The sequence below is a fragment of the Sander lucioperca genome, chromosome 21 (assembly GCF_008315115.2).
Source record: "Sander lucioperca isolate FBNREF2018 chromosome 21, SLUC_FBN_1.2, whole genome shotgun sequence".
Classification (NCBI taxonomy): domain Eukaryota; kingdom Metazoa; phylum Chordata; class Actinopteri; order Perciformes; family Percidae; genus Sander; species Sander lucioperca.
This window is the reverse complement of record NC_050193.1, coordinates 17,727,861-17,754,968: the sequence shown is the minus strand read 5'-3', so window position 1 is coordinate 17,754,968 and position 27,108 is coordinate 17,727,861. Positions and strand designations below refer to the sequence as shown.

Genomic DNA, 27,108 nt, shown 5'->3' with positions numbered 1-27,108 from the left:
GTCCGGAGGGATTCTGAAGCTGTGTGTCCTCTCTCTGCCATCCTCTGCCAAGGTGGCATTATGCAAGCAGATCGAGGGGTAGAGAGAGACAGAGGAGCGCAGAGGAGGGCGGGGGGGTTCGTGTGGGGGTGGAGGGGGGTGAGGGAGATGAGGCGATGGCGGCCATAGCAAAGATGGAGGCAGGCTGAGGGCTGCGGCGATTGGTGCGGGAGAAGACTTGCTCCCTTGAACTTTGCCTCCGTGTCAGAGTGGAACTTGTCGATTTGGCAAATTGTGCAGCGTCGGCCAAGGCTGCGCGCGCTCTCTTACACTCCCACCTGCTCGCTCTCTCTCTATCTCTCTCTCTCTCTATCTCTCTCTCTCTCTCTCTCTCTCTCTCTCTCTCTCTCTCTCTCTCTCTCTCTCTCTCTCTCTCTCTCTCTCTCTCTCTCTCTCTCTCCTGCGCGCTCTCCCTCTCATTGCCACTACACCCCCCCCCCCTCCTCTTTCTCTCTTCCCTCCCTTTCAGCTCTTGAAGCTAACGCATTGGCTGGGCTACAGGCGTCTTGTTGCCAAATAGGTGGGCCCTACTCGCGCTGGCAAAGGCTCAAGCAATGGTTAGGGAAAGAACGCGAAGAGGACGAGAGACGGCGAGCGAGAAACAGAGAGAGAAAGAGAGAGAGTTGGAGAGAAAAGGGGAAAAAAGAAGCAGCACTCGGCTTTGCCAGCGGTCGTATGCGCTCGTCCAACATTGATTCGGCGCTCTATTTTTTTTTTCTTCTCTATTCTGTGCTCTGCTCTCCCTGGTGCCCCCCCCATCTGTGTGTGTGAGCGAGTGTGTGAGTGTGTGTGTGTGTGTGTGTGTGTGTGTGTTTGAGTCTTGCGCCGGGCCCAGGGATCAGAACAGACACCACCACCACTTAGACTTCTTTGCCAAGGATTTTTTTTTTTTTTTTCAAGGTTCATTTTTTTTTGTTTTTTTTTTGGAAAGCACAAAGGACTGTTTATTTTAAGTGCATCTATCCCCGTTGTTGAAGTTTTTCTAACAGTGCAATACTGTTAACATTTCTATTTTTACTTGACAATTTTTGTAGCTACAACTTTTTAATCTGTCTTTTTTTGTTGTTGTAATTTTTGGCTTTTGTGTAATGATTTGCTGGCCGTGGTGCGGCTGTAGTGAATTTTCTCCTTCCTAAATTCTTAGAGTTTTCATTTTTAAACTTTGGCCCACTGTTAGTGAGCAGCATATTCTGCTAATTCATTTTTTTTTTTTTTTTTTAACCCCCCCACCCCCACCTCTCCTTTTTTTTCATCTACTAATTCTCCACACCCTGCCAAACCAGTGCTTGCTTTACATTTTGGAGCGCGGGAGGAAAAAAAAAAAAAAAAAACTGGTGCAGGAGATTTTTCTTTTTTTTTTTTTCACTTTAAACGCTGTGCCAAATTTATGATGAGAGTGCAAAATGGTAACTACCAGGCCGTCTGTCTTCCTCTAGCAGTGTGGTTTTCTGTGGTGATTTCTGTCTGCTTTCAGTTTGTTGTGGAAATGTGAGTCTGGTTGGAGCTCCCCTTGCATGGTAGCAGAGATAGGAAATGGTATGGCTGATCTTTTAGCTGCACATTTCAACAGTGGTCTTGTGGCGGCAAAGCTTGGCGGTGGTGAGCGACCGGTGTGTGGCAACCCTGGCACAGGAACGCTGTGGCGAGATCTGGGCTTTGTCGCCCAGAGATATGTAGTGAAGGTATTATGGTGCAGCAGAATAACTTTACTTTTCACAGCAGAAAACTGGGAGCGCGACTTGGCTCAGCTTTTCAGTTGCAGTTGGATTACTATTCATCTATTTTATATCTGTTGTCCTGAATGTTTTTGGCTGTTTATTTATGAAAAGGAGGCTTTGCATTATACCTTTTGCATTTTACAGTTGAGATCAATTTCTGTGTTCATTGCTGTATATTTATTTATTTTTTATGTGATTGGTAAATAACAGTTATTTGAATAGATCATTTAGTAAACTGTAATTAGATTTTAAATTACATGTAGTTACAACAATTTAAATTTGAACAATATAATCACTGTTATCATATATTGTGTTACTTTTTCACCCTATTGCCTCTTTTTCATTTAAAATTGTCTAATTTGTTTACCAGCTTTTTTTTTTTTTTTTTTTTATTATTAAAGATATGCATGCTCTCTTTCAAACTGAAAGCCCTTTCTGTCCAGCCTCCTAACACCTCGTCTCTCTGTCGTCAGGATGAATTTCATCCCTTCATTGAGGCCCTCCTCCCCCATGTCCGTGCCTTCTCCTACACCTGGTTCAACCTGCAGGCCCGCAAGCGCAAGTACTTCAAGAAGCACGAGAAGAGGATGACCAAGGACGAAGAGCGCGCGGTGAAGGACGAGCTGCTGGGCGAGAAGCCGGAGATCAAGCAGAAGTGGGCCTCGCGCCTGCTGGCCAAGCTCCGCAAGGACATCCGGCCTGAGTTCCGCGAGGACTTTGTGCTCACCATCACGGGGAAGAAGGCGCCCTGCTGCGTGCTGTCCAACCCCGACCAGAAGGGCAAGATCCGCCGCATCGACTGCCTCCGCCAGGCCGACAAGGTGTGGCGGCTGGACCTGGTCATGGTCATCCTGTTCAAGGGCAGCCCCCTGGAGAGCACGGACGGCGAGCGGCTGGTCAAGTCGCCCCAGTGCTCCAACCACGGCCTGTGTGTCCAGCCGCACCACATCGGAGTGACGGTCAAGGAGCTGGACCTCTACCTGGCCTACTTCGTCCACACACCAGGTATGTGGTGTTACTCTGTAGTCGCCTACGTGACACGCACACGCGCACACACACACACGCACACACACACGCACACACACACACACACACACACACACACACACGCACACACACACACACACAACCACACACCAACTAGTGTGAATTTTGTTAATTTATACACACAAACAGGTCAGTATGTGATGCTATTAGGTGTGTAACGATACATAAGTGTGGATCGATACATTGCTGTGGATCGAATCGATATATCGACAACAATCCAATATTATCGATGCAAAGTGAAAATATCCATACATATCGTCATCTTTACGATGCGCCTTTATTTTGAAATTCCGACTTTATATTTATTCTGTTTATTAAAAAGTGTAGTTTGTTTTTAATTGAAATGTCTGGAGAAGCTAAGTAATGAAATTGAATAATCATATTTTAGTTGCTTTTTGTAAATATATATATATAAATGGAACTGATATCGTCTGGTGTCTGTCGCAGGCCCCTGAATTGAATGGAATCGAAGTCGTCTCGTGACAGACTTTGTGATACCAGTAAACATTGTATCGTTGTCGATATAATATCGTATCGGGGTAAAATGGGCAATCTACACCCCTATTTGCCATGTGAGTCACAGATTAGACCCTGCCCCTCACTATGTACACAGCTGAGCCAATGCCAGGCTTTGATAAACCCCGTCAGGACTAAGATAACTTGACATTTAAAGGGACAGTCTGTGCAACATAATCTTCAACAAAAAAAAAAAGAAATGTGTGTGAGATAGATGTTTCTATCTGGTTTAAAGAGATTCTGAGAATTTGACAGTCAGGCTTAAAACCTGTGTTTACCTAGAGATATGTTTCCGTTGGTACATTTGTTCAAGTATTTGTGGGCAAATTTGTCTAAATCCAAATGTGCATGTTTCCCGGTGCCATGTGTAAACAAAAGCATCTGCGAACGTGTGTGTCCGTTTGTCATGCGTCTGTAATCCATGTGTATGTTATTGTGAGATTGGTGGGTGGGTGGGTGGGTGTGGTGTTCTGGAGAGCACAGTGACGGCTGGCCCAGTCCCAGGTAGTTTAGGAGGCAGCGAGAGTCAGCTGCCTCAGCCGCACACGCAAAAGTGGACACACTCACATGCTGACACACACGGGGGTTGAGGCTTTATTTTTTGTTTATGGCAGCGTGGCTCTGTCTCTTGTTTGTTTATGAGATATTTTATTCCATTTCTCCATATTCGGCACATGCGTTTCCTGCTGTGACCATGAAGTTATAATAGCCGTTGTTCTCTTAAGGAAATTTGTGAAATGTAATAGTGGGAATATTTAGTTTTTTTGCTTAATTTTAGCAAGGATTATTCTTTTGTCTTCCTAAATAGCAATACTAAAATGTTAACGCTAAATTGACATACTATTAAATCATAAAGTGCTATAATTATGAACTAATGCTTTTGCAATAACAAGGAAAGGCACACTTCTTTGTATGGGTAAAACAATACGATTTATGTTTTGTTTTAAGTCATTTTAAGCAATTACAATTCTCAATTAATTACCGCCTGGTATCACTGCCGTCGTCATGGGAGCACAGAGCTAATCCACTTTCTCAGCAGCAAGTTTAAATCATTAACAGCTTTTACGTTTTTGGAGGTGTGCAGATGTCACGTGATTCTAGCTATGAGGCTAGATATCGTCTTACATTTTGGATACGGTGATACGACACGCATGTTGTCTTTTTCCTGGTTTTAAAGGCTGCATTACAGTAAAGTGATGTCATTTTCTGAACTGTCCAGACTGCTCTAGCTGTATCCACATTATTGATGATTAATTATCAAAAATCTCACTGTGTAAATATTTTTTATTAAAGCACCAATTGTCAACCCTACCGTATCTATACCGAGGTATTTGTTCAAAAATATCGTAATATTAGATTTTCTCCGTATCGCCCAGCTCTACCTAATATGTGACTTATTAGTGTCATTTTAATTGATAATTGAAGCTCAGCTGTACCGCTAATACTTTGAATGATGTGTGACTGCACTAGTAGCAGTATTGGTTGGCAATTTGATACAATGTGCAAATGTATTTTTGTATGCCGTTTTCACCGTGATGCTACAGCCCAGTCGTCTGTTTCCAGGATTCAGGTGTTTGCAGGTGGAGTCAGTCAGGTGTTTGCCTTTCTCCTCCCTTAACTAGTCTCCCGGGGTCTCCAGTAAAGGGCTCTCTTACCACAGGCATACAGTTACACGACCTTAATTCTTCTCGTTGGCAGGGAGGGGCAGCGTTCCTCTGTGACAGAGTACCCCATGCCAGGCTCCTTTCAGCCCAGTGTGTAACTCCGCTTGAGTTTGCGGGGCCTCCGTGAGCGCCTCTTCCTGTTCCACAATGCGCCGTGGCGAACCGCGGCTCAGATTAGCTCCCAGCGCAGCCTGGTGCCCCTTTTGGAGTAAAGCTTTTTTTTTTTTTTTTTTTTTTTTTTACTCTGTGCCAGAATCCAGCAGCCACTCACCCCTCATATGAACACTCCATCGCCTTCATCTTGCTGATTTGTGTGCGGTAGCACCGTCACATTTGTGTGTTTTTTGTACACATATGAGCATTCTCATATAAATCACTTTGAAATATGTCGTCCAGTCGAGAGCACAACATTCCATTTATTGGCTAAAAGCATGTGTTAAAACTGGGGAAAAGGCTTGTGCGCCATCATGAATGAAGTAGTGGCATTTTTACATTTTTTTTAGTCTTTCCTGCTTGCTTAAAAAGCCGACCTGCTGTCTGCTGAAGAAGTCCACTGCCGTGGGAGGGAGACAGTTTGTGATCGTGCTCAGCTTTTTTTTTTTTTCCACAGCACCCTCTCATGCAGTCTGTGCAGCACCTGGCACATACGACTAGAATGGAACAGAGGCAACATTAGGAAACGGCTAAAAAAAAAAACAAAAAAAAAAAAACATCCACTTGTATAATGGAATTGCTCTGTTTTCCAGGAGGCTGTCTGGGGTTAACCAGAGTTTAGAGAAGGACAGGCAGACAGTGGCTCCATTCTAACCTTTGGGGTGGCAGCGTTACAATTTTATTCTTAGCTCCCCATTCCAGGGTGTCTGTGTCTTGCGGAAGCTATCAGTTGCCAGGGGCCTGATGATTGGACCGCGGCCGTGTCACCAGCCTGTTTTCCGCCGCGGTGTTTTTTTTTTTCAACTCTCTTGTCCCTCTGATGTCACTGTCGCCAGCTGCGGGGGGGGGGGCTCTGCTTTCAAGCGGCGTGATTGACAGAACAGGAGATCCACCGCGTCTAACCCCCTCCTCTGTTTCTGCTTCTCTCCAGTACAGTATGTGTCCCTGCTTTTGTCCAATTATAGACTTGGGCCCTTCCAGGCGGGGCAGTGAGAGCTGGGACAGATCACAGCCACTGCACTCCGATCTGCGCTGCTGCTCTGCAGCTGCAAAGCAAGGTTCCACTAGCAAAATGGGCTTTTTGACAAATACCTGGCTGCTGACACACACCTACACACACACACACACACACACACACACACGCACATACACAGATCATGATATAATAATTGTCGCGGAAGTCAACCCCGAAAGTGTTTCCTTTTCATTGCACTTACTGCGCTGCATCTGATGATGATAACAGTAATGGGAGAGGGAGAGGGAGGGAGAGAGAGAGGGAGAGAGGGAGAGAGAGAGGGAGGGAGAGGGAGAGAGAGAGAGAGAGAGATATCATCTTTGATCGCAGGTCGGTAGAAACCAAAGTCTGGCTCGCCAGTTGGGCACTGTGAGCCTTCCTCCACCTAGAGACCCCGGATCAGGTCGTGTTTTTTTTGGAGCGTCGTGTTCCGTATTTGTCGATCTGACGAAGGCGCACGGTTCCAGCATTAGTCGTGCCAGAGCCAGCTCCATACAGCTTTCATTACTTGAGCTGTTATAATAGAAAGATGTTTTCGGAGAGTGCGGCCTCCATATCTGTTCTCTGTGCTGGAGACAGACGTACCAGAGAGGGGCCTGGGCCAGGTCCGAAAGCCAACTGTGTGTGTGTGTGTGTGTGTGTGTGTGTGTGTGTGCGCCAGACTGCGGCGTATCTCTATGGTGCCACTGCGAACCTTACATGTTCATTTACCCATCAGTGTGTGTCTGTGCGTGGTCCCGACATTACAAATGGCCGAGAGAATATCTTTTAATAGAGGCAAACAAAGCGGAGAATGGACAGGGAGACAGACTTCACGCCACTCTAATCCATCAGTCACATCTTATCTGCTTTGCACAACATCCTGAGCTTCAAAGGGAGGTAACGTTATCAGATGCAGTTACATAATGAAGAGGAGACTAAACAGGACTGAGCGGGATTTGTTAGTTTTTTTACACACTAAGATATATGTGTGTGGTGGTTTATTGAGGCTGTACATTATGGCTCTAGCAGGTTTTAGCAGAATATGTGCTATAAGATTACACCAGTCCTCCTGCACACACAGGTTATGTTGACGTTAGAGTTGACGAAATCATAATTATTAAAAGAAAAAGGAAGAAAAAAAAAATCACTGAGGCCCTTTTTTTCCTTGGCTGAGCGTGTTGTGCAGAGCAGAGATTTCTGGACGGAGAACAGAATTGGGCTCCAGCGCTCTGGCACCGGTCCTTAAACCGGGCCGACAGAGAAACAGAAGAGTGTCGGCGCTGAGGGAGCCACATTCATCTAGTGTGAAAAACACTGCTGGTCGGACACTTTCAACGGAAACTTTCTTACGCTTTGTTGTCATTTGAAATAATGAGGCCAATAAAGTTTGAGCTCCGGCGAGCCCCTCTCATGACGGGACAGCGTCAGTGACACTGTGCTGTCTTTAATATGCACTGGTGTGTGTGTGTGTGTGTGTGTGTGTGTGTGTGTGTGTGTGTGTGTGTTAACCAATCTCTCCCAACTTTCCACCACTCTATAAGGCCGACTTCTGAGCAGCTCTACGTGCTTGGTTGCAGGCCAACCTGCTTCATATTCACTGTAATTATCCAGTTTAGTGAATAATACTGGAAAAGATACACAAAAGACTGAGTGTATATGATTGAATTAAGTCTAATTTGAAACAAAGGTCAGGTCTTAGCTTTGCAAATAGAAACATTCCTTGTACCAGAGAGTGCCTGTTGTGGGCAACATGGATTAGCTTTATTTCCTAATTTCACTGTACAGTGGTTTTTAATTATTTGTGTAATTAAGGTTAATAAATAAATTGTTATGGTGTCCCTTTAGCAATTCAGCAGCTCAGTTCACTCATTCCTTAAGAAATGGTAGCTGAGATTTAACAAAACAATAAATTTAAATAACCTAATTATATGCATTAATGAATTAGCGTTAATGAATGTAGTAAACGCATGCAATTAAATGAATAGGCTTTTTATCTATTGAGCAATTACTGCATTTTATTTGATGGTATCCTTGAATGGATTTTTCTCCTTTTTAAAAAAAAAAAAAAAAAAAAAAGAATGGCAGCGAAACAGGCGCACATTTCCCTCTAGTTTCTTTGTGTTTATATTTTTAGTCTCTAACACTGTCTCGTTCCAGTGTGTCAATTAGCATGACCAGTCCTCTGTTTCTCTGTACACACGCCAGGCCTGAAATCTGTCTGTCCCCTAAAAACATACGTATCTCGGCGCAGGAGGGGCGGCTTGGCTTCTCAGCCGCCTGAGCCCAGGGGCAAAGAGCAGGAGGAGAGAGGAGAGGTGAAGGCAGCAGAGGAGGAGAGGAGAGAGAAAAAGGAAAGCGTCTTTTTCTGGGCCGGTTCCCAGCAACCAGACTCTGATCCGTCCGCGTCGCGCCTTGTTCCCTCGGTCCAGTGGAGCAGAGCACGGGGACACTGCCCTGTAATTGGGACGGCTCTTTTCCATACGGAAAACGGGACCGGAACACCGCGCCGCCGCCGAGCATAGATCCCGCCATCTCTGCGTGGATTTTTTATTTTTTTTTCCTTCATTTCTCTTTCAAACCATCTCAAATTCCAAAAATTAGCAATTATACGCAAACAAAATCCTCTTACATAAAAAACAAAAAACAAAACCTAGATAAAATCCTTGAAATGAACACTAATAATGACTAGATGAATAAATATCTCCCTCTAATTTTTCCCCCTTGCCTTATTTATTCTCTCACTTAATGGTAATAAATGTCAGTCACTGCTGTGAGGATGATATCGAGCACTGATATAAAGTCAAAAGAGAAGCGTACAGTAGAATAAAGATGATGCAAAATGCCATGCTGAAAACAAAGAGAGAGGGAGGGCACATATTCAGGCTAGTGGGGTTGGTTGGCAGCATTTGGCACCCAAAGCTGCAGCTCTGTTTAGAAGGTGCCAGCTTTTCAAACCGACACAGTCTCTGCCAACTTCTCTCCTTCTGATCCTTTTCTTTCTCTCATTTTAACATCCCCCCCACCCCCCATATCCTTTTTTTTCGCTTAACACTTCTCCCCCCCCCCTCCGCACGTCCAGTTTCGTCCCTAAAACCCCTCCTATGGATGCTTTTATTTATTTTTTACAGCGGGTTGCCAGGAAAAAAAGCGATCATACCATTCAAAAGTCTTATTTTATGGAGATGTCGGCATGTTGATTAAAATGGCTATCGTGTTACTAGATGCATTTTTTCTTCATTTTTTTTTTTCTTCTTTCAAAATATTTTCCACCGGCTTTTAGCAGAGCAAATATTGTTACTCGGTGTGATGGTACTGCTGTGGATTCAGGTCCAAAACAAAATGGAGGATAAAGCGCTGCTCCTCAACCAATCAGAGGAGAGAATGATTCCACATGTGGGAGAAAAAAAAAAAAAAAATGTTACTGGCAATTTAACAATGCTGAATGATTTCTATTTTTTTTTTAATGCAAATCTAATTTCTGCCTTTGCATATTTTTTTGCTAAATTGTCTTCAGGTGTCTTCATAGATTTTTTTTTTTTTTTTTTTTTTTAAAGGGCCGAGCAGGAAAAGGGTAGCCAGGAGGATTAAGGACTGATGGGCTTAGAGGAAATGAAGAACATGTATTGTACAATCATTTGGGGCCCTTCGGAGACACGAACGAGGTGGCGTGAGTGATTGGAGAAAGCGTTAAACGCTGGGTGTGGGGGTGGATGGAATTACTCAATAATGATCAGAAAATTAGAGCCATTATTGAAGGAGAGTAAACAGGCCTCTCCAAGTGTGAAAGGCCCCTATTCAGACAGGACCAGGAGCAGGACTCCTTTCTTCCTTTCACGGATCCACCCATGGCCTCGAGAGCCCCGCTTTTGTTCTCTGAAATAACAGAGTGAATATATAGGGTCGCGGGGGTGGGGGGGGTCCTTCTTCCCAGTGCGAGGCATAATATGCAATAAAGCTACTGACTGTAAGTTACACTCCATATCCATCCATCCATCCTTTTATTTTTGCATTATTTTGACGTTTTAGCTTTTCTGGCTCTCCATACTTGCCGTTTTTAATCAGACTTAACTTGTCTAGTCTTGTACTTCAATGCATCCGTGTCACTGAGCTCAGATATTTTGGCAGCCTGTGTTTTGGTGTTTCTGTGCGTCTACAAGTGCACCTGGGTGTCTCTTCTCCATTATCATCACTTACAGTATAGACCAACACGCCGACTTCTGCTGCGTCCTCCAGAGTCAATAGTCAGGGGGGAAGGCGGTTGTAAACTAGGCGCTAATGCGGCTCCTTCCGCGTTTGTCAGCGCAAATGTTCTAATTAATGGGGAATGGATAAATAAATAAACTCCTCGCCATGTCTCTGAGCAGCTGAACTGCAAATGCGCCGCGCAGACGGGGACAAAGAAACGAAGAGAGGGATTTACGCTTTGAACAAGCCGTCGGAGAGAATAAAGGAGACTTTGTTTCAGGTTTTTTTTCTCTCTCTCACATCACTTTTAAGCACTACATTTGCAGCTCTGCACTCAGATTAGGAAGATTTGAAGATAAATAATACCACAACACTGTTTTCTGTAGCAGTTTTAATGACTGTAGTTAAGTCTTTTATGCGAGTCCAGAATTTTTGATTCAGCCATTTTCTTTGCTTTTGCCCATCTATCACAGCTAATTTGGTCTTTCCTCAGCAACATACCTTCACTCGTCTCATTCTCATATATCTATGTAATAGTTCGCCCTTCTTCACTCAGGTCTCCCCTCTCTCATCCGTCCTCTGAGGACACTCTCCACGGCAGTGCTCCGTCCAGCTCTGGGCTCCTGCTCAAAAACAAAAATCACCTGACACGTTCACTCACTTTCTCCGTCTGTTTGCTTTTCATACGGACGACCAGGTCCATTTCACAAGCATCATTTTTGGATAGTAACGTTCTCATTACACCCATCAACTGTCAGCGCTCAACTCTCTCGTCTATAATTTCAGGCTCATTTAAATTCTTATTGGCAGCCTCGATGCATAAATTTCATAAAAAGATAGGAAAACAACAGTTTTTTTTCCCTCTCTCCCTGATGAGCAATAGAAATATGGAAGAGATCGCGGGGAGAGAAGTTTATGAAATTGCATTGTTTGTCTGGGAATAACACATGTCCAAATACTATAGTTGTATACATTTTGTATGTTTATGTCCTTTGTGTCGACTTTTAAACCTCACATCAAAAACACAAAGCTCTCATGCTGTGTCTGTGCCTTGGGATAGCTGTCAGGGTTTTCCCCACCATTATAAGACTTCTGCGCAGCACCCAATGAATGTAAAATCAGTAAGCATCAAAACTAACTACGTGACGTTTCTCAGTCCTAATGATTGTAGTTGGTCCCCAGTGGACTTTTGTTTAGCAACTTTTGTCTTAGTTTTTTGAGTGTTATTAATTTCTTATCTGCTCTAGCTTTTCAAACATTTTAGAAACAGACATGGTAATAATAAATAATGGTCCAAAATTATGTGAAATTGCATTTTTATTTTTTATTTTTTTTTATTAAAACACTTTTTAAGAAAGGACACCTAAACAGCCCCCCTTTTACGTCTTTCACAAACCTAGGGAAAACACCGGCTGTCCAGAAAGGCAGATGAATAGAGTTGCCATGGCCACGTAGGTTTTTTTTTTTTTTTTTTTTTTTTTTTTTTTGCTCAGTGTACCTTTCCTGGGTGATATCCAAGGAGTGTCAGCGACTGGCCTGGTTGGCACGGTGAGTGGCCATGCAGTGCTGGGCCGTTTCTGTGCCACCCCTGCCCTCTGTGGGGCCAACCAGAGCACAGAGCTCTGCCAGAGCAATCCACTCAGAACACTTTCCATCTATAGAGGGCATCCCCACACTTGTGCTTATGGTTAAGCAGATACCTATACAGTGCGGTTGAGTGTGACTGTGCATAAACCAAGTACCATCAAGGGTTAGCTGCTAAGTACTAACTTTAAATCAACATCCAGGTCTTCACAGAGCGTGGTTTGAGTTTCAAAGGAACCATTTGTACTCCTTCGAGGAAAAAGAAGGATATTCGATTTTCTTGGCGTTATTATGACATACTGTTTCTGGATACATAAAACACTTGTCATTGGATGTGGACCAAGTGAGATATATATATATACAAATGTCAAACTGTAATTTTAGAGCAGATTTTCCCCTTAATGTTATTCACACATTTTGTGATTATTTCAGTCCAATGGGCTTACACATGATTTTTATGCTCTAAGAAGCTCGAAGTAGCCTTTGGGATTGATCATTTAAACAGCAGAAGCCTGTGATAGAAAAGAATCTTCTAAAACAATACAGCATTAACCCTTTTTGTTGTTGACATTGGCTTTACCCCCTCATTATAATCCCTACTGATGTATGTATGAAATGTATGAAAATAATAACATATTTGCAAAATTAACATCAATTTTTTTTCTTCTCTTCGGACCTTTTTTAAACCCCAAATGTAGAAAAGTATTACAGTGGTAACCAGTTTATTTGCCACAAACTGAGCTCACATTTGATGAAGGTGACAAAATACAGAAATGACCATTATGCATTGTTAATACCCGCACCCTCCCAGTCCCAACCCGTTGTGAGAGCCAATCCGCATTGCCCAGCCTGCAAAATATTCGCTAATAAACCACACCAACCCGCAAACCGCCAACTTTATGCATTATAGTAGCCCAATTGTCAGGACTGAGCACTGAGACATGGTCTGAGTCATTTACAGACAGAGAAGTGTTCCAACACAGTGATAATGATCAGTTAGACTCCAGAGATGTCACACTTTTATAAAGAAATTGTTATAAAACTCAGAAATCCAAACCCTAATTTTGGATTTTGGAAGGGCAGAGCTGCGTAAAAAGTCTTGTCAACATCAATCACAGATATAGAGCATATGAAAGTCCATCATATTTAACAGCTGGGCTCTCTGAGGCCCCGAACGGAAGGAATGCTTAGTTTTCTGTAACAGACTTATGAAACACAACATCAGTTCAAAATCATGTTTATAAGCAGGTCTCATATTATGTGGAAAGTCATGACATATCAAGCTGATGAAAGAATGGTTAGTACTTTTTTGAGCTGTTAAAGATGGCATGCGGCCCCCAGGACCCCAAACACAACAATGGGATTAAGTGAAACACTAGCATAGGGGAGTTAGGGCCGTTGTCGTGTTTGTTCTTCCTAATCTGACGCTGCTCCACCCCTGCATCGTCCTGTGTGCTTTTAATTGTTTCCTATGAAGGAGGATGGGGTTTGTAATCGTCACTCCCCAATCCCTCTGTGGCTACATTTACGCTACTACGTTTTGGTTTGAAAATAAATATCTTTTGCTACGTTTAGCCTCACGTTCACACTATTTAAGCGTTTCTGAGCCCCTAAGCGGAAAGATTTGGGAACACTGCTGCCCCCGTTTTGGTTTAAAAACCCAGGGGTTGGTTTGTAGTCTGGACGGGCAGAAAGGGAGAGCTTTGGAATCAGCAATGAACCTCAGTCATTTGTATCGGTTTGTCGGCTTACGTACCTTTCATCAACAGTTCCTCCTCGTCGTCGGTCCAAGCTAATAAATCTCTGCCTTAACCTTTCACCACTGTTGTTTGTTCTCCAAAGTATTTTCTGTATTTTCATACTTATACATCCATGATTTTGAACCGCGGAGTAACGTAATCTACTTTCTGTTTACACCGGCACGCAAATGCTCAGTATATGTGAATGGTCATGTGATATGTATTGTCAGACGTGTTAATATGGATGGAGATTAGTTCTCCTACTGGAGCGGATTTTGTTTTTGTCTGAACACACTGCTTAAAAATGAAAACATAGTAGTGTAATTGTAGCCCCAGTGTAGTCTCAAAGGTATGCTATAAGTGACGAGGGCAAAGTACATGCCTTAATTACAGGGCCTTAAGTACATGCTGTACAAGTCAAAGGTTTGACTGGTACTGTATGCATACTCTGTATTTGCATATTAATACAACTGTTGCACGTGAGTTGGCCAACTGAATTGTTATCGTTCGTAAACATGAGCCTGCATCTCTTCCCCTTTCACTTTTCAAATGCAATCTGCTTTTCCTCTAAAAAGATTAGGCCTACATCCCCAATGGCTCTCTTTAAGTCCATAAGAGTAAAATGTGTGTGAAGTATGTTTTTAGGTGTTGTTTGTGTATGTACTCTAAGAGATTGTATCTGTGCCTCCATCCATATGTTAACGTGCGCCTCAGAAGCAGGCCGAGCAACAACAAACGCGGTCTGCAGCGGAGCATATGAGTGTCCTCTCTGGACTCACCCAGCACCTGAACCCCCGTCACACCTGATGCCTGCGGGCCTTGCATGTACACATGAAGAGATACGACCACATTTTGAAGCAAGCGTGCACAAAAATATACATGCACTGATATGCCCCAGCTGTCCTGCAGCATGCCTGGGACCTGGGATTAGACTGCGAGGTGCGCAGGCCTCAGAGTAGGTAAACCAGGCCCCAACTGGGTCCCCCTCACTGGTCCTTGACTGGATGCGATTTGTCACCGCATAAATAGAAAGTTAAAACAAACTCCATGTGTTATTTATTCTTGAAATTTGATCAGGATTCTGCTCAGAAATCATCTGCGAATGATTTGAAATTGGGAAGTCGTATGGGCTGAATATTAGAATTTGACTTATTAGTATCTATTTGCATTCTCTCTGGTGTCCCTCTCAGCAGCAGCAATGGAGCGGATCTACTCTGTTATTTGCCCTTTGTGCGGTAACATTTGATTGGTGTATTATTAGACACAGGGACCACCCGGCTTCTGAGCCCTACTTGAGTTTCCATTCTTCTGCTGCTCAGCTTTAATGCAAGGCTCTCCTCCAGCAACCCAAACATTCAGGGGAGAGCGCGTGCGCGCACACACACACACACACACACACATACACACACACACACACACACACACACACACACACACACACACACACACACACACACACAGAATGAACGTAAAGAAATAAGAGCGGAGCGAGGCACAGTCCCTGCAAGTGTGTTCTGCTTCAGTGGAATGGTGATAGAGAAGGTAATCCAAGCCTCTGTGTTTATTTTAAGAGCTGATGATCTAGAGATGGCCATTAAAAGCAGAGGGCAAACAATTTAAGAGCAGTAAATCTGAATAAAGTAGAGGAGTGGGCTTGCTGCCATTTTCTCTGTCTCGCTCTCTCCCTCTACTCAGATTTTTTTTTTGTTGAGATGACAGTGAATAAGAACAATCTGGCCTTCATTCTGCGGTTAGATTTTTATCTGTGGTTTTGGCCCTGAGAGCATCTCCGATCCCTGCTTTCTCTTTTCCTTCTTTTATTGTAGTTTCTGTTCTTTTCATCTGAGTTTACTTTCCCCTCTAGCCTGGCTGTAAAACGGACCCTAAAGAGATACCATTCACACCAAAAGGCATTAGGATTGGTCCAATTATCACCACTACTTCGATCCAGGGTGGTTTTCCTCCACCAGGTCCTAAACACACAGGCTAATGTGATTACTCCAAGGCCAAGGTTTCTGTTTTTGATACATGGTTAGAAAAGTTTTTTTCCACTCTGATGAACTGAAAGATTTTGTCTATGGGCATGGATTCAAACTACACAATCCTGGCAGCTACATGGGGAAATCCTTATGGTGAGAGCCATAATTACCCCTGTAAAGATGACCTACACAGAGCTGCTGTTTCACGGTCTTTCAACAAACTCCTCGGCCAGTATGCATAAAATCTTCAATCAACAACGTACTGTTTACCCCGCATTACCAATGTCACATTCAACATATCAAGTAAGAATTAGTTAAAAGTAGGGCTGTCAGCATTAACGCGTTAATCGCGATGCGATTAAGGGCCAAGCATAATGCGTTCATTTTTTTTAATCGTATTAATCGCATGCCGCCATTTATTAATTTATTTTCACTTCACTCGGCTTTGCGTCGTGCCTAACAGGCTACTATTTTGTCGTACTTCCTCGTAACACATCCTGCTGCTGCAGGAATAGCAACGCGGATTTCGGTGCCTCATTCTGGTGCCACTGATATGTCTGCACTTCTCTCTGATGCTCTGAAACAGACGTTACAGGCAACAGAAACATTGCTGCACTTGACGCAAGTTAACACTATACTCAACAGCAGCTAACGTTAGCCCACCGCCAGCTAGTAGCTGGATTAAACACGGTTACAATGCTGACAGCTAACGCTAAACGGTGTAAAGTTTGTCTGTATTTCACTGTAGAGGATTCCGACACCGGGATGTAACAATCTGCAGCTGCTGTTGTCGGAAAAACACAGACAGTGCGTTCAATGAAACTGGTAATTTACAGCCTCGTGGTGCATTCAAAGTTGTTGTTAATTGCCCTTTTCCCATCTGGTGGTTGTTTTTGTCATTCAACAGCTATTTACTAGTGACATAAGTTATTTTTATAGTAATTACATTATTATTAAACATTTCATTTTGACGATATGGCCTTAGCAATAAACAAGCCATTCTTTAATGTCGCCAACTGTTTAGTACCCTACTTTTTTTTAACTTTCTTAAAAGTATCGGTTCAGGCACCGTTAAGGCACCGGTACCGTTTTAAAGGTACCGCTTTAGCACCAGTATCCAAACCAATTATACCATACCAACCATAATACCCAACCCTAATATTGACTCTAGATTCAAATGTATGACTAGATTAAATAAATAATAAACAAATACAGATCTTAAAATCAAGTTCATAAAGTAATTTTCTTTGCATTCATTTGATTCCCAAAAAAGATACACTGGTAAGAATTGCTTTCCATTGTTAATATGTACTTAAAAACAGTTCTGAAATGCAAAATAATAGAATTTTAATCATGTGATAAAACATGCGATTAACTATAGAAATTCAACGATTAATCGCGATTAAGAAAATTTAATCGTTTGACAGCCCTAGTTAAAAGTAATGGATACATGGTTAAATAGCTAGAAGTACTGGACAAACATTAATGAATAAACCGTTAAAACGGTTAGCTAAAAATAAAGGAAACAGTTGAAATGGTTTTCTAAAAGTAACCGATAAACAGTTGAAATTGTTTGCTAAAAGTAACATAAACAGTTGAAATTGTTTGCTATGAGTAACGGATAAATGGTAAAAATGGTTTGCTAAAAGTAACCGAGTTGAAATAGTTGGCTTAAAGTAACAAATAAACAGTTGAAATGGTTTGCTAAAAGTAACGGATAAACAATTGAAATAGTTAGCCAAAAGTAACGAATAAACAGTTAAAATGGTTAGCTAAAAGTAACGGATAGACAGTTAAAATGGTTAGCTAAAAGTAACGGATAAACAGTTAAAATGGTTGGCTAAAAGTAACGGATAGACAGTTAAAATGGTTGGCTAAAAGTAACGAATAAACAGTTAAAATGTTTAGCTAAAAGTAATGGATAAACAGTTGAAATAGTCAAAAGTAATGAATAAACAGTTAAAATGGTTAGCTAAAAGTAATGAATAAACAGTTAAAATAGTCAAAAGTAACGGATAAACAGTTTAAAATAGTTAGCCGGATAAACAGTTGAAATGGTAAGCTAAAAAGGTAGTCACGCATAGCCAGACCCATCTCCACAGTGCTGTGTCAGCGCTAGAGAATGGTATGGCTTCACCCCTTATTCTGTTATAGGGGGAAAAAAACGCTCTGGCTTGTTTGCATTTCTTTAAACCAATCGTCTTGGGCAGTGCTAAGCCCAGAATGCAACAATGGCACCCTTGCAAAATAGTGTCGGGAGGGAACTTATTTTGACGAAACATTTGTACTTGTACTTACTAGAGGTCCCCAGCTAGCTAATACTAGTTCTGTGAAAATAGGGCTTAATTATAAGCCTGCCATTGGCCGCGTGAAATACACGGCCAATGGCAGACTTATACCCACAGTCTACATCCGATGAGTCAGAAGTTATAGGTAAACAGTTGTAGTAATAATAATAATAATAATAATACGTACTGTGTGTATATGTTTATACTTATATTGTTTATATCTTTTTATCCTTCTTATATTTGTATGTGTGACATGCTCCAACAACACCATGACAAATTCCTCGTATGTGCAACGTACTTGGCAATAAAGCCCTTTCTGATTCTGATTCTGATAATCAGCTAAAAGTAATAGATAAATGGTGATGTAGTATTTGAGTTCATCTGACAAGGCTGTGGGGGTACTTTATACTCTATAGTTTGCTGTCTGTTGATTGATTTTGACTGAGACTGTCTTTTTGGCAATGTAGCATTTTTGGGGCTTACATTCTTTCACTGTTATTTGCTGAAGCCTCTGTCCCAGTGAGAAACATTTCATATGTTACTCAAAACCCAACTTACAAAAAACTGTGGTTCCCACTTTTAGACTCTCGCCCATCTCCTTTCCATTGGGCTTTAGATGTGTGATGAAGTAATCTCGACATATTTTATATCCTAATGCAAAACAAACAGAGCCAAAATACACACATTCTTCCCCCACACTGATTCGTGGAAGTTGTTAACCAAATAAAGCTCCCTTTTCTCTTTCTCTCTTTCCATCTCTCTTGTGCTCTCAGTGGATCTGTCCTGGCTAGAACTCTTAACTGAAATAGCCTTAAGCACAGAGCCTCTTTTGTGGTCAGGCCTTTTTTTTCTACAAGGTGTTTGTGAAAAAGAACAGGATTTTCTCTCCTGGGCTAAGGTCCCTCCATCGCTCCACTGCTGCCTGTCTGGCTTTCTTTGTCCAGGTCTGCTCTGGTAAACAGCTGTGTCCTACGCACACAGTTTATCACACTCAAGGTTGAAACTTTGTTGATTTTATTTTGGAAATGCTCAGGTTTTGCTTGGAATATATCTATGGCTTCTTTCGTTATAAGCTCCTGTTTCTTTTTCTCTTTATGAACCAATGAACATACATGCTAGCTGCACTGGACGCGGCTAAGACCTGGCTAGAATGTTTGAACCCTGGCTAATGCAAAATGTATTCGCTTAAACCTAATGCTATAAAATGTGAAGCCCACACCAGACAGAACAAAGTAGAAAACTCTTGCACTCTATAGGCGGAAACTTTCAAGCATGTTACATTTTTACCACACCCAAATCAGTGATGTCACAGCTGATGTTTGCTTTTAAGAGCAGATGGAAAACACCTGCCGAGACTTTTGAATTAAAATGAGATTTTTGCCTAATTTCCTTTACATGGTTTGGCTCAACTCAACTAACATTTGGTACCAGGTGCTTTTCTCTATTTCATTTTCCACTGCGGATAGTACCCTCTCAATGAAGGCGGGATTCTCAGCTGATTGCCATAGCGAGGTGCGTGAAACTGCTGTGACATCAAATTTAACGCAACACTCACTGGATCCTTACTTTGACAACGATGTCTGCACTCCTGCGTAGTGTATGGCGTAGTTTATTGCGGGCTGCCAATAGCGATCGGTATTGACAGTAGCTTGGCTATTTAAAGATCCCATGACATGGTGCTCCCCTAATACTGTATCTGAAGTCTCTTTTATATAGACCTTAGTGGTCCCCTAATACTGTATCTGAAGTCTCTTTCCTGAAATTCATCCTTGGTGCAGAATTACAGCCACTAGAGCCAGTCCACAATGAGCTTTCCTCAGTATGTGCCATTTCTGTGTCTGTAGCTATTGAGGAGGAGAGAGAGGGGGGGGCAAGGTGGAGGGTGGGGGTGTGGCCTTGACCAATTGCCCCTTTGCTCATTTGAAAGCCATGATGTCTCTCTCTCTCTCTCATAGGCGGGCCAAATTCTCTGGGTGGGCAAAGCAGAGAAAGGGGAGGTAACCTTTCCCCTTATGACCTCATAAGGAGGAGATTCCAGATTGGCCCATCTGAGCTTTCATTTTCTCAAAGGCAGAGCAGGATACCCAGGGCTCGGTTTACACCTATCACCATTTCTAGCCACTGGGGGACCATAGGCAGGCTGGGGGAACTCATATTAATGTTAAAAAACCTCATAAAGTGAAATTTTCATGCCATGGGACCTTTTAAAAAGGGCGGGTTTGTGCAGGATGTCATCAAAGAAGAAATGACATATTCTTCTCTTTCAAAGTTGAATTCATATGCAATAGAAGTCACCCTCTCATTCCTGCTACAGCCTTACTTGGTCTTGAATGATCAGCAGCTAATGGTGGCTAATGTTAGCAAACTTTAGATAGATAATGCTGTGTGATGCACATTACTTCGCTGCCCAGAAAAAGATCTACTACAGTACCCAACACTCAGCCGATGTGCTGTCATGGGTCTGACCTTGGAGCCTGGACTGAAACACAGTCTTGGACTTGTCAGGCACATGAGCTTAAATTAAAGTGATTGAGAGATGGAACAAATATTTGCAGAGACTGATGCATGTCTGACCAAGCCTTCAGTCGAGACTGATGAATAAGCAACCATTAACCTATAGATATATGGCAGAACAGTTTGGGTGTATTATGATTTACGGTGTGCGATTGAATGCGCTGTGAGTTTAACGAGCGGCACCTGAATGCACAACACGCGGTCTCACGGCAGTTCGTGAAATGGTCACGTCATTTTTAATCTATTGATTAGTGTACAGGGACACGTTTATCTCGTTTTTTTTCCGTGGTGGTCAGCACGTAATGGGAAGCATCTATACGGAGGTTGGGTTTAGGAAAAGAAGAACGGGGAAAGGAAACGTCACACGCGGGAGACGGCCGCGGTCTCTGGGAGACGCGGGACAACAACGAGATGGTTGTGTTTAGGAAAAGAAGAACGGGGAAAGGGACTGTTTAGGAAAAAAACAACGGGGAAAGGAACCCGTCACACGCGGGAGACGATCCCCAGTCTCCGGGGTGAAAGTCCTGCGTGGATTTTCGGCATTTCATACTAATCGCTACCGTAGTCGTGCTGTGATCACGAAAGATGTTTCGCATTGAAATACATTAGTTTGAAAAACTTGCTGACCACCACGAAAAAAAAACTAGATAAACGTGTCCGTGTACACGAATCAATAGATTAAATAACCATTTCATGAACTGCCGTGAGACTGGGTTGTCCTGTCGGAGCCCACACGCGTCTGTTTACGTGACACAATGGAAGACAAAATGTTGCCACACTGGTGACTTCAGGGAGGTGGGAGGATTTTCCAGTTCTGTCGGTCTGTTGTCCTCAGTTATCTCCGACTGCTTTTTCATTCGTGGCTTGAAAAGTAAAGTACACATGTACCTACATTTCCTGAGCGAGTGGAGTATAGTCTAAATTAAAGGCTGCATGTGTACACTCTGTGCCTGTCCAGTGTTGCTTTGTGGTATGTACGATGTACTGTGCATGTTTCCATGCTGAGAAAAATATTACCCAGTTAACTAAGTCATTTTATAGCGCTTACAAAAGGGCGTCACGCACACACACACACACACACACACACACACACACACACACACACACACTAAGTCCGACATGTGTTCTGCACAGCCTGTCATTACAGAAGCCTTGATGTGGTCACTGGGTGGCACTGAGGCCTCTTATTATTGTCGTTTTATGACAACTTTCACTCTCTTGCTCTTCCCTCCCTCCCTCCCTCTCTCCCTCATGTGTACCCTGATCCTGCCCTCCTTTCCATTCCATCCTTCCCTCCCTCTCCCACTTCGTCCAAACCCACATCCATTTTTCTTGCTGTTGCAATGGGACGCCTGTTTGTTTTTAGTGTGTAAACCATCTTGACACACATCCCCAGGGCAAAGGGCGGATATAGGATTGTTTTTTTTGAGGAGAGAGGGACGGGGGGGGGGTAGACAGTTTGGTCTCCATTTGCAGAGGTATGAACTGGGGAGATGGAGCCGGTCCAGACGTTGTTCTCAGCTTTGTCGATTGTGGCTGACAGTTATCGTTTTTGGTTTTGTCAAATAATAGGGTTGGTAACAGCAGGGTGACATCCCGCCATGACCCGCTGATGAGTGTGCTCTGCGTATGTTCACATGTCGAGGCCTGTGTTGTAACTTGTAAATTCAAAATGACTAGTTTACCCAGGGGTGGGCCTGACGTTTGCTAAAACATTCCCTCTTTTTGCCTTCGCTCCTCCACCCCGCCACCTGTCACCTTACTGTTTAGCTTTGAGGATTTATGGCATTATGGTTTGTTTATTATTATTTCCCCCCCCGAGGCATACAGTGTGGCGTGATTGGGCTCATGTTGCTATGACAGAGACCCCTCTGTTATAGTAGCACTCTAACGTATACGAGAATGTTTAACAAATGAACTTTGTGTTTGTGGGAGTTCATGAGACACTGATTAAAGGTGAGCGTTTCAAATAATTCAATAAAAGAACCCAAGTGGAGAGAGTCCTGTGCAAGCACACACACACACACACACACACACACACACACACACACACACACACACACACACACACACACACACACACACACACGCCTGAATGTTTTGCATGTCTGCACTTTAATTAACGAGGTCTTTGGGAGTTTGGGCCCTGCGGCAGTGTTGGGTAAATGAGTGAAGCGAGTCACCTGGGGACAGCAACAGGTAAATCCTGTTTAGATCAGCCCCAAGGCACTACTTGATCCTTAATTTGGCTACGAACACCCTCCTGCCTCCCTCCTCTCACCCTAATCACCTCGGCGCCTCCTCCTAATCTTGTGCATGCACCATCTCTTAATTTCTTAACTTGCCACATTCTCTCTTTATCTTTGTTTTCTTACTGCTCACGTAAAAACTCTGCTTATTGCGCGCACACAGTTTGATGCACCGTGCACACTTTGCTGATCGCCATCAAGTTGCTAAACAGCCTGCTAGGTCAACCAAGGTGATGAGTGGAGCGGTAGGGCAAGGTGACACTGACACTATTGTGTCAATATACAATCTCCAAATGTCAAAGGTTTTTGTTACCAAATCCAAGCATCCAGTTTTTTTTTTTATGGTGTTCCTCAAGGTCTTTGGTGTCTTAGCGTGGTATTTTGGAGGGATTTCTGACCATCTTCATAAATTCTTGAGTGGTCAATAATTATTATTAAATTGTTACTGTGCACAAATCTGTGTAACAAATAGTATCAACCCAAAAACTGCTGCAACAACTTACGAGACATAAGTGATAGGGGTGGGAATCGATTGGCACCTCACCATTCGATTCCGATTAAGAGGCCAACGATTTGATTCTGAACTGATTATCGATGCATCTCGATGCAACAATTTTTTTTATGCACATTTCCATGCGTGATTTTTAAAAATATACATATAAATCAGAGTTTGCTAATCACTTACTAGAGAAAGCTTAGATTTTGACATATACAGTATTTGTCACACACAAGTTTTAATGAAATGTTTTGTCTACTGAGGTTTTTGTTGGGTAGTCGTTCCATGCTGAAGCCTTAAACGTGCTTGTGAAAGTCCCCTTCGCTCTCAGTGATCTTCCATGTCAGAGGCTCAGTCATGTTTAAAGGTGGAGAATTGGCTTCTTAGAACATGAAACATGAGGTGGTCAGATGTCATATGATAAAGTAGATGAACAGCCTATATGTGTTTTGCCTAACTATTTTATGTATGTCTTATTAGATCATGTGTGTGTATATATATATATATATATATATACAAAATTTTATTTTTCCTTTTGGCCATTTTTGTGTGTTTTTTTTTTTCCTGCACTCTTCCCTAAACTCTAAGTTGTTGTCCATTATCCCATCCTCTTTCAGTCACTCTGTTTTCTGATTTGTACTTGTCTGGAGACAGTAACTTTTAAATAAAAATCAACACTTTTTTTTTTTTTTTTAAATCGATTATTAACTTATCAGAATCGATAATCAAATCGTTCTAGAGAGAATCGCGATGCATCTAAGAATCGATTATTTTTCCCGCCCCTAATAAGTGAGCACGAGAATCATACGGCCACGGCATTATATGGCCATTATACACTCATACCATAATGTTCTTAGTCTTTTTACACTTTCAGAATTTATTTTAGTTAATTGATTCATTAATAAATGAATCAATTAATTAATATTTGTTTCTGATTTATGACATTATTACAAAAACTTGACACACATAGCTCCGCTGCATGTCAAATTAAGCCTCAAGTTCCCAGCTTTCAAATGCTGTATACCACTTCTATGAAGCATCTACTGTTGACCTGCTATCACCCCCTAAACATCCCCTGTCCCCCACCCCTACCCCTCTAAAAAAAAAAAAAAAAAGAAAGCGGGGTGGAATGCTAAGGGGTATAGGAAATGAGAGATGCTAATGATCACAATTTTAGAAAATTTGCAGGAATCATTGACTCATATTTCAGAGTTAAAGTTGATTTGCGGTGACAGCTGCAGCAGCGTGGCCTGTATTTTTCATTACATGTGCCTTTTAGAAAGCACCAATAGGATTTCAGCGTTCCTTCCTGATCCATCTGTGCTCCTGGTGTGAGTATAACTTACAGTAGTGTGGAGGGTCTCATGAGGTCAGGGAGCTGAAAATCACAAAGACATGTGGAATGCTGAAAGTTGGCCAATACAAACAGGCAGGCCTGGCTCTCCATCCATGCAGAGCTCAACAACCACCCGCTAGCCTAGCACCTTCCTCTAGCTCGGCCCAGGAGCAACCAAAAGCTGCATGAAGTGGATTTTGGCTACTAGGGTGTAGAACGTATGCTAAATGTTTTTTATAATGACAATAGATTACATGAGGGGTATGTACAGTAAAAAGTGTCCTTTTGTAGTGATGAAGAGAATTATTACCTGACTCTAGTTTCCTTCAGCTCTATACAGATTGTTAGCATCTTTCAGCTCATGGTTTTGGTTTTACAGCCCACAACTAGAGTTTTGGTCCGCTCTTACTGCTCCTATACTGCCTTTTTCAACCGCAGGCAGGCAGGCAGGCAGTTGTTGCAGCAAAAAAAGTTCTAAAAACCCACCGTACCTAACTGCTCAGCACCAAACTGCGGACAGACAAATTTAGCGACTAGCTGATGAACACAGTGGAGCATTTAGCAGTTAAAGAACCGCTTACGTTGGATTTAAATTCACCACTTTGTTGCCAATGTTGCTCCGTAACTGCTGGATGAATGAATTGCTAGCACGTTCGCCATATCGACTTAGAAGGGGACGGCATATCAAAGTTGTTTTGACGACTTGTTTGTGCTGCCAAAAAAGATGCTACTGCTGGCTAACTTAACCACACCAACTCCCGTGAATTTCACTTGAATCAGAGGCTAAGACGGCAGTTATTATAACCTGCTAAGCTCTGCTTGATACCTTTTTAGCAGAACTAGTTTAGCTGTTCTTTTCCTCCATATTTAGCTACTATCTTATTTAGTTATGTGGACCACAAAACTGAATTAACAACATGTCAACTTTAGCTCAGGCTAGCTGTGGCTATCTCGCCAGCTAGCTTACACAGAGTGCAGTAAGTCCTTCCTCCACTGTGATGTGCTGGCTGAGGACAAGATGCAGCTGATAAACGGATGACTCATTTAAGCCTGTAACCATTATTACATAATTGTCTAATTGTCAATTTTTTTTACAAAATTGTTAGATATGCCAAATTGTAATTATATAAGTGATTAATGGTCGGGCTATATATTTTTATTTCAATTGTTAGTTGTTTGCACTTGACCCTATACACATTCATAGCAACAAAAATGACAAGGGGGGGATACAGTTAGAAACCATTTTTATGATAATAAAGAGAAGTTGTTTACTTCATAAGCTGGGTATTTGTGTTATTACATTATCTGGGCCACATAACGGAAAGATGCATCCTGGGATTCATTCAAAACTTTAATTTGTTTAAAAATGTAATAAATAAACAATGAAAACATCTTTTAAAATTTGAGTGAAAGAGACAATTATATTGTTAATTGCAATTATTTCTGAGACAATTGTACAGCAACATTTTGAATTGTTACAGCTCTAGACTCATTGTCTCGGCTAAATTGGGTGTAACTGTCTTCCTTGTGGCTAGTTGCTTGATTTGTGCATTGTCTGCATACATGGCAAAAAAAGAAAATTAGAAAAATATAAACAATTTTCAAGTTGGTTTTGTGAAAAGTTGCAGGCTACACCTTCGCCCACAAAGTCCAAAGGTTTGCATTTTGAAACAAAACTAGACTTCACAAGGAGCTGACTGGGTTTTCTTCCCCCATTTTCTAATCAAAACCACAATAAGCTTCACCCACAGAGGGACGATCCACGAGGCTCAGTTTCTCTTCCCCGGCACACATCCATAACAATAGAGGGCATTTTGGTCCAGCAGAACTCAGTTGGCTGCATCAAAATGAAGGGTGCAGTTAGGGTTTCACTTACAGAGTAAAAGTAAGAGAGCGAAAGGAAGAGAGAGAGAGGCAAAAAGGCAAAACAAACACACAGGGATTGTTGAATTATGGGTAAAGACAGCTGAGGCTAGCCAGGTTTGGTTTCCACGGTGCAGTGGGGGGCTTATTGAAAAACAAAAAGTCTATGACTCAGTCCTGCGCTCAAGGAGACTCACAGGCTGTAGACTTTCTCTCCCCCGAAATTTAACAAAAACAGTTGAATATAAAGGGGAACACTTTCAAAAACATAAAACCTTAGGGTTTAATATGGTCACGAAAATGTTCCACGTATCCTCACTGTTAATGCCAAAAAGGGAGGAGGTGGGGTGGGGTGCGGCGGAGGAATGGAGGGAAGGAAGAGTGAACGAGAGGAGGGATCTGTCCTCACATTTGCTATCAATTTAGGGTACTGAAAATAAGCACCAGGTTTCACTGGAGCCGAGTAGAACACCAGGAATGTTTTTCCATATAAAACCGAGGGAGGGAGAAATCGAGAGAAATGGGGCTGGGAAGAGAGTGAGAAAAAAGAGAGAGATATAAAGTTAAGAAAAGGGGTGAAGCGGCAAGCAAAAAAAGCTATGAGAGGAAGATTTCAGTTTGACAATAGCACCTTGGGTCCAGATGTGATGTCCACTATAGTTTGACATATCATATGGCAAAAATGAGGAAGTTTGTGAGTCATGGTGACCCTTATGACCCTGTTGTGAAGGACAAATAGAC

The 27,108-nt window shown here is 42.4% G+C and overlaps 1 protein-coding gene and 1 long non-coding RNA gene across 31 annotated transcripts in view; one reads left to right on the top strand and one right to left on the bottom strand.

The window, feature by feature from the left end:
• The window catches only part of nfixb (nuclear factor I/Xb), a 171,751-nt gene that overhangs the window by 48,939 nt on the left and 95,704 nt on the right, over nt 1–27,108 (top strand). For 10 of the 30 annotated variants that reach the window (XM_035996957.1, XM_035996954.1, XM_035996951.1 and 7 more), the window contains exons 1-2: nt 1,478–1,721; nt 2,231–2,762. In XM_035996957.1, coding sequence (XP_035852850.1) covers nt 1,554–1,721; nt 2,231–2,762 — 700 coding nt within the window. In that variant the 5' untranslated portion in view covers nt 1,478–1,553. Of the gene's footprint in view, nt 1–500; nt 1,446–1,475; nt 1,722–2,230; nt 2,763–27,108 lie in introns of those variants that run through there. The other 20 variants (XM_031318695.2, XM_031318697.2, XM_031318698.2 and 17 more) reach the window with 6 other exon arrangements.
• On the bottom strand, nt 4,574–22,112 carry LOC118494159. The gene is made up of 3 exons (XR_004896249.1): nt 22,101–22,112; nt 12,484–12,486; nt 4,574–4,696 (listed from the first exon to the last, which is right to left on the bottom strand). It is a non-coding gene; the product is annotated as an uncharacterized LOC118494159 (long non-coding RNA).